Genomic DNA, 13,490 nt, shown 5'->3' on the forward strand with positions numbered 1-13,490 from the left:
GGCCTAACACGTGCCGAAAGCCCTGAGCAGGCAATGCGCGAGGCACCGTGAGCAAAAGACAGGAGCATGCAACATCCGTGGGCCATTCGCGCTGAAAGCATTCATGCTAAAGCGATGTGACGCGATAAAAGTAGCATCCGAAGCGACATGATGACGCAGCCAGCCATATTCGGTATCTCATGTACCGAATACGGGGAGCTTTTGGCACATGAGGTGCTGAATATGGTGCATAGTACCGTATTTAGCATCCGTGTGCCAAAAAAAGGTGGGACCAGGGAATTTTTGGTGCATGGTGTACCGAAAACCTATTTTTAGTAAATGAGGTACCGAATACACATACTAAATTTGTAAATACGCCGAAATATTATCCATTTTAGCAAATATGGTGCCGTATGTTGTATACTTTTGGATTTTTGCCCTTTGCTCTCCCTTCTTTCTCTCTCTCCTTGTTGTATCCCCCAAATCTCTCGCTCTTCTACTCCAATGGTTCCCCTAGCAAGACTAGCAGCCTGCCCTTGACGAGATGTATTATTTTTTTGGGGGGGGGGGGGGGGGCGAGGGGGCATGCCACTGTTGAACTCCCATCTGAAACAGGATTGGATCAAGCCACACTTCTATTGATCACATACATGAATATTTATATATGTACAATCTCTCTTAGCCTCTACTGAAATCTGTTGTGCAGGAGACTAAGCCAGCGGCGAAGCGTACAAGGCGGAGGCGCTGGCGTGCGCGAGTGCGCGAGGTGGCCGCGGTGAGCACGCGTCGTGCGCGAGCGTGTGTCTGCAAGCTCCGGAGGAAGTGGTTAAGCTGTTGAGCCGGGTGGACCGTTTGTGTCCGTTAACACCCCCCCGCAGTGGCAGCGTCGGGAGCACCGACGGTGAGACTGGAACGGAAGGCTGAGAACGTTGCCGTCGGCAGGCCCTTGGTCATCACGTCGGTGACCTGCTGGTCTGTAGGTACGTGAACGACGCGAAGATCTCCCAGGGTGACGCGTTCACGCACGAAGTGTATATCAAGCTCGATGTGTTTCGTTCGTCGGTGATGGACCAGGTTCTTGCTCATGTAGACGGCGGAGACATTGTCACAGTAGGCCACTGTTGCGCTAGGAACATCGCAGTGAAGCTCGCGAAGCAGCTGTCGAAGCCATATGCATTCCGCCACGGCGTTAGCCACGGCCCGGTATTCGGCCTCCGCGCTGGATCGAGACACGGTGGCTTGCCGTTTAGAAGACCAGGACACGAGCGCGTCGTCGAGGAAGATGCAGTAGCCTGACGTAGATCGGAGCGTGTCCGGGCAGCCTGCCCAGTCGGCGTCCGAGTATGCAGTGAGCGTTGGCGTCGCCGTGCCCCGTAGATGAAGCCCGTACGAAGTCGTCCCGTGCACATATCGAAGGATGCGCTTAACGAGCGCGAGGTGACACTCCCGTGGATCATGCATATGCAGGCAGGCTTGCTGCACAGCGTATGCAATGTCCGGCCGAGTGATGGTTAGGTACTGTAGGGCGCCGGCGATGCTGCGGTACTCGCTCGGTTCACGCACAGCAGCACCTGTAGTAGACGAGAGCTTGGCCTTCGTGTCAATGGGTGTTGCCGCCGACTTGCAGTTCGTCATCCCAGCCCGATCCAGGAGCTCCTCGGCATACTTGGCTTGCGACAGGAAGAAGCCCGAGGTGGTCCGTTGCATGTCCACGCCGAGGAAGAAGCGCAGCGGCCCCATGTCCTTGACGGCGAACTCGGCTCGTAGGCGATTGATGACGTCCTGGAGAATAGCCTCAGTGGACGCGGTCAGCACCATGTCGTCGACGTAGAGGAGGAGGAATGCCGTGGCGGTACCCCTACACAATACGAACAGAGACGAGTCGGAGCGCGTCGCGACGAAGCCAATGTTGCATAGGAAGCCGGCGATCCTGGCGAACCAGGCACGCAGAGCTTGGCGGAGGCCGTATAAGGACTTGGAGAGGAGGCAGACCGCGTCGGGCTGAGCTGGGTCGACGAAGCCAACGGGTTGCTGACAGAGCACCCGCTCGTCGAGGTGACCGTGGAGGAAGGCATTGGAGACGTCGAGCTGCCGCACTGGCCACCGGCGTCCTGCAACAAGAGCGAGCACGGTGCGGATTGTCGCGGGCTTTACCACTGGCGTGAAGGTCTCACCGAAGTCGATGCCGGGGCGTTGGGTGAAGCCGCACATGACCCACCGTGCTTTGTAGCGGTCGAGGCTGCCATCAGGATGCAGCTTGTGCGTGAACACCCATTTGCCGGTGACGACGGTGGCACGCGCCGGGCGAGGGACCAATCGCCAAGTGTGGTTGGCCTGCAGCGCGTCGAATTCCCGCTGCATTGCATCGCACCAGTTCGGGTCACGAAGCGCTGCACGCACGGAGCTGGGAAGTGGAGAGACGTCGGTAGAGCTCGTCGCGATCGTGGCCATGGCGTACTTGGGATTGGGCTTGAAGACACCAGCCCTCGCTCGTGTCACCATCGGGTGACGCGGGTGCGCCGGGGAGGCCGAGGATGGAGGCACACCAGAAGAGCCCTGCGTCGTCGTAGCAGTCGTACTCGCAGATGGTGAAGAAGCAGCCAGCATGACGTCGTGGCCACCTGGTGAGGACGATGCACACGGGGAAGATGTTGATGGAGATCCGGCGGGCTGTGGTGCTGTGGAGGCAGTTGGTGTCGCGGCGTTGTCGTGTAGTCCAGGCGACGCCGCGGACGGTGCCCGAGACAAATTAGCCGATGTGCCGGGCTGCAGCGCCGACGGTGGAGAAGCAGTCCGCTCGCGGCGCCTGGGCATGGGCACCACGACCGCGTCGAAGTCGGCACCGTGGGTTGGAGCAGGTGACGGTGCCGAGGGCCGCAGAGGCTGCTGAAAAGGGAACTGCGTCTCGTCGAACACGACGTGGCGTGAGACGATGACGCGCCGTGTCTCCATGTCGTAGCACCTGTAACCCTTGTGGTCCGCCGGGTAACCCAAGAACACACAAGCGACGGAGCGAGGGCAGAGCTTGTTCGCATTGGTGGCAGTTTGATTGGGATAACAGAGACTGCCAAACACACGGAGATGACCATAGGCTGGAGGTGATCCGAGAAGAAGCTCATGGGGTGTGATGGTGCCCGTGGCACGGCAGGGGCGCCGGTTGATGAGGTAAGTAGCTGTGGCCAGCGCCTCAGCCCAAAACTCAGACGGCACGTGCGCGTGAAGAAGCATGGCGCGAACGCTGTCGTTCAGAGTGCGCAAGGTGCGCTCGGCCTTCCCATTTTGTGCAGAAGTGTACGGGCAGGATAAGCGAAAGGCAATGCCGTTGTCCTAAAAGTACTTGCGCAAGGCATAGTTGTCGAACTCTCGACCATTATCAGTTTGGAGAGCGAGGATGGGCAAGCGAAACTGCGTATGAACATATGAGCAGAAGGACAGAAAGGTAGGAACAACGTCTGATTTATTTTGTAAAGGAAAGGACCAGACATAGTGTGAGTAATCATCAATAATAACCAAGAAAACTTTATATCCTGAGATGCTAGGTACAGGTGAGGACCAAACATCCGAGTGAAGTAACTGAAAGGGAAAATAGCTAACTGAGGAAGAAGAAGAAAAGGGCAGCCGCACATGCTTCCCAAGCTGATAGGCATGACAAGTATGGGCTGCAGACTTATCATAGGTAAAACGGAGGGAGCGCAGAGACGCGGCAAGCTGATCACGACCCGGATGTCCCAGTCGCTGGTGCCAGAGATCGACTGAAGTGGTGGTGGCGTGAAGAGCCTGATGCATCGGTGGCTGCAGTGGGTATAGGTCGCCATGGCTATTACATCGGAGCTTCACCTGATGAGTGTGAAGATCCTTTATGGAGAAACCATAAGGATCGAATTCAACCGACACATTGTTGTCACGGGTTAGTGAACGGACAGAGATTAAGTTTTTAATCAAGGAAGGAGTAATGAGAACATTGTGGAGAAAGAGAGGTGATGAAGAGGTTGGAATGGATGATGCTGCCAGGTGTGTAACAGGCAGATTGGCGCCATTACCCACTGTCACAGAGGGAGAGGAAGAAAGGGGGCGCAGGGAATGGAGGTTACCAGGGGCGGAGGCCATGTGAGACGATGCGCCGGTGTCCAGGAACCAGTCGGAGCTGCTGTTGCCGGCGGGAGGTACACCGGCGCTGGCTAGAGCGGCGAGCAGCGAGTTCGGCTCCCAGCCGGACGGGGCCGCGTTCAACCCCGCGTGTGTGCCGCTGGGGAACGATGGAGTCCCAGCGATGAATGCCTGCTGGTTGGGGGTGCCGGGCCTTGGGCCGAGGACGCCAGCCGCGGGAGCCCGGAACGGCATGGGCCAGGCTTGGACCATGCCTTGCCACGGGTTAAACCCGGCAGCCCACGGCGTGTTGGGGAAGACCGGCCGCTGCGTGGAGGAGGAAGATCCACCGGCGGTGGCGAGGGATTGGGAACCGCCGGGGTTGCCGTTGCCACGGCCGCGGCGTTTCTTGGACCTGTTTCCACCGTAGGAGGCGCCAAAACCGCCGGCAGGGTTGCTGGAGCCGCCCTGTCCGGATCCGCCCGTTCCAGAGCTGCCAACGCCGCCAGGTGGTTGCCGGGTGCCGCTCTGGGCGACCATGGCATGGTGGGCGGCCATCTTACCGTGCTGGGAGTCGTAGAGCTCCTCCAGCAGGAGGAAGGAGCGGGCGGAGAGGAAGGTGTGCGGGGGTTGCCTGGAGGTGATAGCGGAGATGGTGTGGCGGTATTTCCCGTTGAGCCCGCGAAGCATGTTGAGTACCTGGGACGGCTCGGAGACCGGCTGGCCGAGGTCGCGCAGGGTGTCGGCGAGCTCCTTCAACTTGGCGGTGTAGTCTGTGATGCTGAGATCGCCTTGGTACAGACTGCGGAACTCGGCCTCTAGGTACACGGCACGGTGGAGCTGGTGGTCGCGGAAGAGGTCGACGATGGCGCTCCAGATGACATAGGCTGTGGCACCCGGGACGCGGACGATGCGCAGGACATCGCGCGTCACAGTGTTTTAGAGCCAGTTGACCAGGCATTGGTCGACCATGAGCCATTCCGGATCAGCACGGAGAGCGGCGGTGGGGGCGGCGGCGATGTGGGATTGAAGGCCGAACTTGCCGATGACAGAGTCGAAGAAGCAGCGCCATTCGGGGTAGTTGGGGTTGACGATGTCAAGGACCGTTGGCACGTGAGTCTTGATGTTCACCATCTGAAGCGAGGAAACAGGTGGTGGTTGTTGTTGCGGCAACGATTCCCGACGGCCGCCGTGATCATCGAGATCGGCGACAGAGGCAGAGGAGGAAGAATCAGCGTGGACAGAGGGCTCGAAGGTGAAGAGGGGGTTGAAATCCATGAGGAGCAGCGGAAGAGGAAGCGAGCGCAGGCGACAGGGGATCAAGCTGCGCTTACTGATACCATGAAACAGGATTGGATCAAGCCACACTTCTATTGATCACATACATGAATATTTATATATGTACAATCTCTCTTAGCCTCTACTGAAATCTGTTGTGCAGGAGACTAAGCCAGCGGCGCAGCGTACAAGGCGGAGGCGCTGGCGTGCGCGAGTGCGCGAGGTGGCCGCGGTGAGCGCGCGTTGTGCGCGAGCGTGTGTGCTGCAAGCTCCGGAGGAAGTGGTCAAGCTGTTGAGCCGGGTGGACCGTTTGTGTCCGTTAACACCATCGGGTGGCAGCCCCAGTTTCCACGCGCCGCGCCAGCATGCTCGTGCGTGTCGTCTGTGCTATTGGGCTCCGAGGCGTGGCTTACACAATGGGATGAGGTGGAGCCACTGACAGCCGAATCCGTAATAAGTAGGAGGCGAGACCATGCTGCCGGGAATGTCGTTTGCCATCGCTAGCACGGGATGAGGTGGGCACACAAGGGGGCACAGGCTGGAGGGATAATTTGGTGAGGTGAGGAAGAAGAACAGTATAAGTATTCCTTTGTGCTCTTTGCTTCTCATGATCAAATGCTTCTCACTTATTTGCTTGTACGTATTCAATAATTTGCTTCTTGGATTGTACAGATTTGCTTAAACATTTCTGCTGATTTTTTTTGTTCAATAGGAAAACCACTAAGTAATGGAAACCATTCTATTATAGAAAATTGTTCGAAAATCGCTATGCCTTTACATAGGTTCGTATCGTGCTCTCTGAATTATTTTAATTTGCTTTTTGAATGACGATGATTTGCTTATTCATTTGGATGTGCAGAGTTAGATTGAGATGAACCATGGTTGGTTGAAGTAATGTTGCATCCATCTGTTCGGATCCAATTTTCACACTGATTGGCATTTTAGCTTTCCTTGAGATTTTTTCTATCCATGAGGAGCACCACTGATTTGCCTTTAAAATGTTATAAATTGCTTTAACAAATTGTTTTAATTAGCTTTCTAAATGAAGATGACTTTCTCATTATTTTCAATGTGCATAGGTAGATTGAGATGAACAACTAGCTTTTTTATGATGAGTTTTGCTTATTAAGTGTCTTTCTTCTATCCGAAAAATGACCACCGCATGTGGTTTACATGCTTTGACTGCGTTGGGGCTTGCTCACTGGAGAGAGTCGTCAAAGGGATCTTTGCCTGGAGGCTCTTGACAGGAGTGTGGCGGGCGCGTTGTGGAGAAGAGCAGAGAGTCCTAAAAAGAAAAGCTGTGAGTATTTTGTTTCCTAATATAGGTGTGCATGCTAAAACATAAAATCTTGCACGTGCAGAAGTTAGTCAGGTCCAAAGGATTAAGGAGTGAATACTTACCAGGATGGGCTACTTGTAAGGCGAAAATAGTTCAGATAATTTTCAATCTCCACTGAATCTGGTTAAGGAATCCGATGTTTGTACCTTATGCGTGTGCGTTACCTTTCTTGATTCCGTGGAATAAATCTAACGCCTCCAACTCCTCAAGAGATGCGGGTAGACGATCCAGGGCTCACATGACGTGTGGTGTTTGCTGGGAGGGCGCATATGCGACAAGAAACTGACGTGCCTCCGATAGATCGATCATTGCGCCCCGCGTGGCGATTCAGTCAGCGGCAACCTCCTCCCCAACCCCGATCTTCAGAATGTGTGTACTTTGTACTACCACGGAACCTCCTCGTCGCCGGCGCTTGGTGTTCAATGAAGCAAGCAAGGGTATACGTTATACAATTCTCGTAGCAAGTTACGAAACGAAAAAGGGAAATGATTGGAGCCTTATCGTTGGCCTCATTTTTATATCTTTTTCCGGAATTTGCAAAAATGTGTTGCCATTCTAAAAAATTTAGAGATCTATACCTTTGTCACCCAACAGGCAATAGATCTACGTGGCGTGACATAAGTATAGAAGTATAGATCTGTAAATTTTCATCCTGTCGCCCATCCAGAGTATAAATCTGTAAATTTTAAAATAATCGTACATTTTTGCTAATTTCGAAAAAATAAAAAAATTCCTGGTTCGCACGTATTCTTTATGGCACAAATGGCCCAAAGAGGGTAGGCCCAGATCAAGGCAGGGCATGCGCGCACCGCGCAGCCTACTTGCACTGCACTTCCCATGCGAGTGCGACTCCCTCGAGCAGGAACGGGTCGGGCCTATCCTAGTCCACGGCCGCCTCCTCGCCCGCGGCAACCGATCGGCCCCGGATGGATGGACGGGCGCTCGGCACATCGCGCACGGCACGGTGCCGAACGGCGGAACGGGCGCTCGGCATGCACATCGCCCCCCGGGCGCCGCGCCTGACATCCCGTCGCTCCTCCCGAGTGATCGGGTGATTGCCTTTCGCTTCTCCTGGACAAACCGTGTCAAACGATTCGAGTACCACATGGCAGGCAGGGCCATCTCGTCCGTTTCGCGGTTTCCTCTGTCTGCCGGTGGCCTATCCGAACTTGCCCCGGATACATACACGTTGAGCGAGGGGCCACATCGTGGGCGCCGCCTGGCCCCGAGCTGCCGGCCATGGATGGAAACGTGTTTTCTTGATTTGGAACGGACACTAGTTTCAGGGACTATCGAGTATGGCGTGTTCAAGAAAATGGCATTGGGCAAAGTCTCTTCTGTTTGTCTAAGTTCTAAGATTGGCTTTTCATGGCCTTGGGTCCCGGATTAGTAACCCTGAATGTCGTCAGATTTTTCTTTTTTTGTCGCCCTGAGAAAAATCGATTGGGCTGGTAACATTGCAGCTCCGTGACGCAGTAGTAATCGCTCCTGCGATTTAGATAAGGCAAGAATTTACAAGAGTTCGATTTTCACGTAGTGGCGCTGTACGGTCCATTGCAGAACACATGTAGCTGATGGTTGCAGTTGAAGGGTACATTTCATCTTCACGAAGAGGAATCAACGCTACTACATAATACTGCATATCTGACGGGATAACTTTTTTTAAAACGCCGTTTGTGATAAGGGTTCGGGGGAACCTGCCTGTGATAACTCTACTTATCACTGATGGTTTTTTGAAAAAAGTACCACATACTGTGTTCTATGTAAAAAGAACTTTTGTGATATTTTTCTCAAATTTATAGTTAGATCTTCCAAAATTCATATTTTGTTCATAAGAATTCAAGTGAAGACATTTTTATATGAAACTGTAGTGTTGTATCTATATATATGTCTTTCCTTCGGTATTATTTTTCCTTATTTGTAGCATTCGTTGATTGTTCTCACTTTAGCCGTTGCTCCTGCTAATTTTGCTGCAAAGGTTATTCTGTTACTATAAAAATCTCTGTTCTTTAATGGATAGCAATGCTCTTGCCATAGTTTTTTTAAAAAAATAGCTCTCGAATAGATATACAACTTTATAGTTAATAATTTTTTTATTTGAAATCATTTATATTGTATAAAAAAATCATTAAAAGTTTTAGACAAGAGTTAAAAGGGAAAAAAATCCAGTTGCTATCAACAATCATTATTACGTGGGATGGTGAGCTTGCTTTGCGCGTAGTGATGAGAGGTTGGTTTTGAGTTCCATGAACCGCGCACCCACAAAAAATCACGTAATTTGGGACGCGCGACCATGTAGTTAGCCTTTCTTGCAACAATCATGAAATCCATACGTTAAAAAGCAACCGAATATATACTAGATTTGCTAGATTTCCACCGTCCTGCTGATCAGACTTCGACATGCTTCGATGCTTATTCATGCAAAGGTGTGGCTGCTGCGCTCGATGCTATGCGCGCAATCACTCTTAAGTCTTAAGACAAAACATGTCCAATCGCCAGCATCTCTCAAACAAAACATATATGCCGGTTGCATGTTCTTTTTCCAATCGAAGAAACGACGAGAGCAAGATCAGAAAGTGAGACGCATAGATTTGCTTTGCATCCAATTGTATGCCTCTCCGGTGTCAAATTATTGGTCAAATTCCTTTTAATACCTCATGAAAGCGACAAGCTAGCTAAGGCACAGAAAGAAGCAGGCAAGCTACCATTGATTGGGCTTATCCTACAAGCATGTTCCAAATGTTTTTTCATGGATGGCCATTGAACACTTCTTTGAGAAGATTCTCTCTCTAGGAAATTTGGTGAGCAATGCCAAATGATCATGCGGCGGACAACGATGGAAAGGCCATGTGCACCACAAAAAGACTAGCATCCAGAGAAACCTAAGACACACAGGTCAGTGCAAATATTGTTTGTCAGAGACTAAAGTGAACAGGTTCAGTGTTCCTACCTATATATAAGGAATATTACGTCTAAGAAAAAAGCTATATATGAGGAATTTCTGAACACACTTCATATATCTTGTTCACTGTGTACATATGATACTACATACTAGTAACTACAGAAGAATGATAGACGGAAGCAGAATCAAGGGCAAGGTACGGTTGGACGCGCCCGTGAAACCGAAATCCGTTTCGAGTTAGAGTGCGAAACTTCTACACAGAATCATCAGATATTACTGCTACTGTTTGAAGCATGAAAATTAAGATTGAGTGAATAATGAAAAGAAGTGACACGCGCATGAATCATAACCGATTCTTACATGACAGAAAACTGCTAGTAATGAACAATAATGCAAAGCTTCTGCATCCACACTGCCATTTCTTCTGTTCTTTTGACGTGCTCCATGCACTGTGTTACAGATTAGCCTTCTTTGCCTCCACTTTGCCTGAAGCTTTCGATCAGCTGCGTCAGGTTTTCGTACGACGACCCTCCTTTCTCCATGGCCCTGTGAGCTTTCTCCCCGTACTTCTTGGCTTTCCTCCTCCGCTCGTCGGCCTCCTCCTCTACGCCCATCAGCGCCGACACCGCCCGCACGATGTCTCCCCGCGCCACCTGCACGGCCTCGTCGTCGAATATCATCACGGGCGCCGTCACGCCGACCGCTACGCCCACGCCGAGCACGCCCACGACCAGCCGCTCGTTCAGGAACTGGTCGGCGAAGTGCGGCCACGTCACCAGCGGCACGCCGTGCGCGATGGACTCCAGCAGCGAGTTCCATCCGCAGTGGGTGACGAAGCCCCCGACGGCGCGGTGCGACAGGATGGCGAGCTGCGGCGCCCACCCGCGCACCACGAGGCCGCGCCCCGCCGTGCGCACCTCCAGGGCCTCGAGCCATTCTTGCACCTCCGGCGCGTCCGCCTCGGTTTCCTTCACCACCCAGATGAACGGCTTGCCGGAGTCCTCCAAGCCGTGGCCGACCTCAAACAGCAGCTTCGGAAGCTTCCGCGCGAGGCTGCCGAAGCTGACGTAAACGACGGAGTCCGTGTCCATCGTGTCGAGCCACACGGTGACCGCGCTCTGCTGGATGTCCAACTTGTTGCCGCGCGACGCCATGGCATCGGCATCCCGGTTGGAGAGGCAAAACGGCCCGAGCGTCCACACCGGCTTGCCGAGCGCCGCCTCATAACATGCCACAAACTGGTCCTCGAGGTCCAAGAACGTGTTCACCACCGCTCCGTCGGCCGTGCGCATGGCCTCATCGGCCTCGGCCCAGAGCGCCTCCCACCCGGGCGAGTTCAAGAAGCCTGGCGCCGTGGCCTTTGTCACCTCCACGTGCACCGGCATGCCCGGCACAACGAACTTCTCGTGGTCGTCAGCCGCCGCGGTCTGCTGGTGCAGCCCGTGATCAACGGCGTTGAGGTCGCAGAGCGAGTAGAAGCACGACGGCCCGTGGAAAAACAGCCGAGGGATGCCGAGGCGTCTGGCCACGACGGCCGTCCACGGGTTGCACCAGTCGGAGATGATGCAGCTCTGGCGCGGCGCCTGCGCGCGCAAGTAGGCCTCGAGCGGGCCGGCGAGCTTCCGCAGGGCCTCGAACAAGGGGACAAAGTGGTTGTTGTCCGTGACCTGGTCCACGTTCTCGATGCCCGGGGGCAGGCCGTCGAAGTCCGTCGGGAACGGGAGCTCGACGAACTCGAGGGACAGCTTGGCGCGCGCAGCCTGCTCGGCGACGCCGCGCAGCCTCGCGCCGTTCACCGGCGTCGTGATCAGGCTCACGCACGCGCCGCGCTCCGCGAGGAGGCGAGCGAAGTCAACCATGGGAATGGTATGACCCTGCGCCACGAGGGGGACGATAACGAAGTGAGGCGGCGGTGGCGGCACTAGCATAGTAGCCGTGGATTCCTGCGTGGGCGCCATGGACGTGCCAAGGAGACAGGACTTCGGGGCGGGCACGAATGGTGCAAGCTAGAAACAGAGTGACGTATGTCGAGCAGTAGGATCGAGGGGCAGATTTATAGCCACCGAAGGGTTTTCCGGACAGAGCATAATTAGGCTTTATCCCCTTGGATTAAAATAGAAAATTAACTAATGTTCCAACCAATTAGAGGCGAATGCCATTAAATCTCTACCTATTCAAATTCTGGTTAAAATGGCACATTTCTTCCTTCTTTTTCATTGTTGAAACTTCCTAGCATGTACTGTCCCCGGGTGATGTGCGGCTGTATTTCCAAATACAACCGTATTAGTTGTACAATCTCAATCATTAGCTATATTTATACTAAGAATAATATAAAACCGTATTAGTTGTACAACCTTAATCATTAGCTATATTTATACTAAGAGTAATATAAAATACAGCACATGTATTCTTTGCCTGTGCGGAACAGAAGGATAGAGAGACAGATTTGTAGTCACCGAACGTTTTTCTGGATAGAACATAATTTGGTTCTATCCCTAGACTAAAATAGAAAATTAACTAATGTTCCAGCCAATTGGAGGTAAATGGCATTAAATCCCTACCTATTCAAATTTTGGTTAAAATGGCACATTTATTTATTATTTATTTTCATTGTTGAAACTTCCTAGCATGTCTAGTGGATTGTCCCTGTTTGTGTGGCTTTATTTCCAAATACAACCATATTAGTTGTACAACCTTAATGATATAGCTATATCTATACTAAAAGTAATATAAAGTGCACAACATGTATTTTTTGCCTATGTGGAGCACTAGGATGGAGGGGTAGATTTGTAGGCACCGAAGGCTTTTCTGAATAGAGCATAATTTGGTTGTATCCCCCGGATTAAAATAGAAAATTAACTAATCTTCCAAACAATTTGAGGTGAATGGTATTAAATCCCTACCTATTCAAATTTTGGTTAAAATAGCACATTTATTTCTTTTTTTCATTGTTGAAACTTTGTAGCATGTCTAGTGAATTGTCCCGTGTTTGTGTGGCTGTATTTCCAAATACAGCCGTATTAGTTATACAACCTTAAAGATTAGCTATATCTATACTAAGAGTAATATAAAATGCACCACATGCATTCTTTGCCTGTATCAAGCAGTAGGATCGAGGTGCAGATTTGTAGTTGCCGAAGGCTTTTCTAGAAAGAGCATAATTTGGTTGTATCCCCCAGACTAAAATAGAAAATTAACCTAGCATGTCTAGTGGATTGTCCCGTGTTTGTGTGGCTGTATTTCCAAATACAGTTGTATTACTTGTACAACCTTAATGATTACCTATATCTATACTAAGAGTAATATAAAATGCACTATATGTATTCTTTACCTGTGTCCAGCAGTAGGATCAAGGGACAGACTTGTAGGCACCGAAAGCTTTTTCCAGATAGAGCATAATTTGATTGTATCCCCTCAGATTAAAATAGAAAATCAACTAATGTTCCAGCCAATTCGATGTGAATGGCATTAAATCCCTACCTATTCAAAATTTGGTTAAAATGGCACATTTCTTTCTTTCTTTTCATTGTTAAAACTTTCTACCATGTCTAGTGGATTGTCTCCGTATTTGTGTGGCTGTATTTGGAAATACAATCGTATTAGTTGTACAACCTTAATGATTAGATATATCTATACTAAGAGTAATATAAAATGCACCACATGTATTCTTTGGCTGGTCTACCTCTAAATCCTTTGGTTGTCAACATCCAGTAATTGATGCATTTTGCACTATCATCATCTCATTAGGGCCCATAGTACACGTTTTTGAATTTTGCATTTTGCCAGTAACATAAATTGTTTTAAAGGATAAGTACTTCACAATCTATTTCAAGTCAAAGTTACATATTTGGGCTAGCAGAAATGTCGTGTTCGCGCCTGCACACATTTTTTTTTTAACTTTGGCGA

General features: G+C 51.2%; 2 protein-coding genes across 2 annotated transcripts; both read right to left on the minus strand.

Moving 5' to 3' along the window:
• Window positions 1–3,306: 3,306 nt before the first annotated feature.
• LOC133917779 (uncharacterized) lies at window positions 3,307–5,343 on the minus strand. Its single transcript, XM_062361635.1, has 3 exons — window positions 5,058–5,343; window positions 4,024–4,952; window positions 3,307–3,384 (listed from the first exon to the last, which is right to left on the minus strand). The coding sequence occupies exons 1-3, from the start codon at window positions 5,341–5,343 to the stop codon at window positions 3,307–3,309; spliced, it is 1,293 nt and encodes a 430-aa protein (XP_062217619.1).
• Window positions 5,344–9,779: 4,436 nt separating this feature from the next.
• LOC133917408 (UDP-glycosyltransferase 73C3-like) lies at window positions 9,780–11,588 on the minus strand. Its single transcript, XM_062361311.1, has one exon. It carries the CDS (start codon window positions 11,540–11,542, stop codon window positions 10,046–10,048), a length of 1,497 nt encoding a protein of 498 aa, XP_062217295.1. The 5' UTR covers window positions 11,543–11,588; the 3' UTR covers window positions 9,780–10,045.
• Between the last annotated feature and the right edge of the window lie 1,902 nt (window positions 11,589–13,490).

This window comes from Phragmites australis, chromosome 5 (assembly GCF_958298935.1).
Source record: "Phragmites australis chromosome 5, lpPhrAust1.1, whole genome shotgun sequence".
Taxonomy (NCBI): domain Eukaryota; kingdom Viridiplantae; phylum Streptophyta; class Magnoliopsida; order Poales; family Poaceae; genus Phragmites; species Phragmites australis.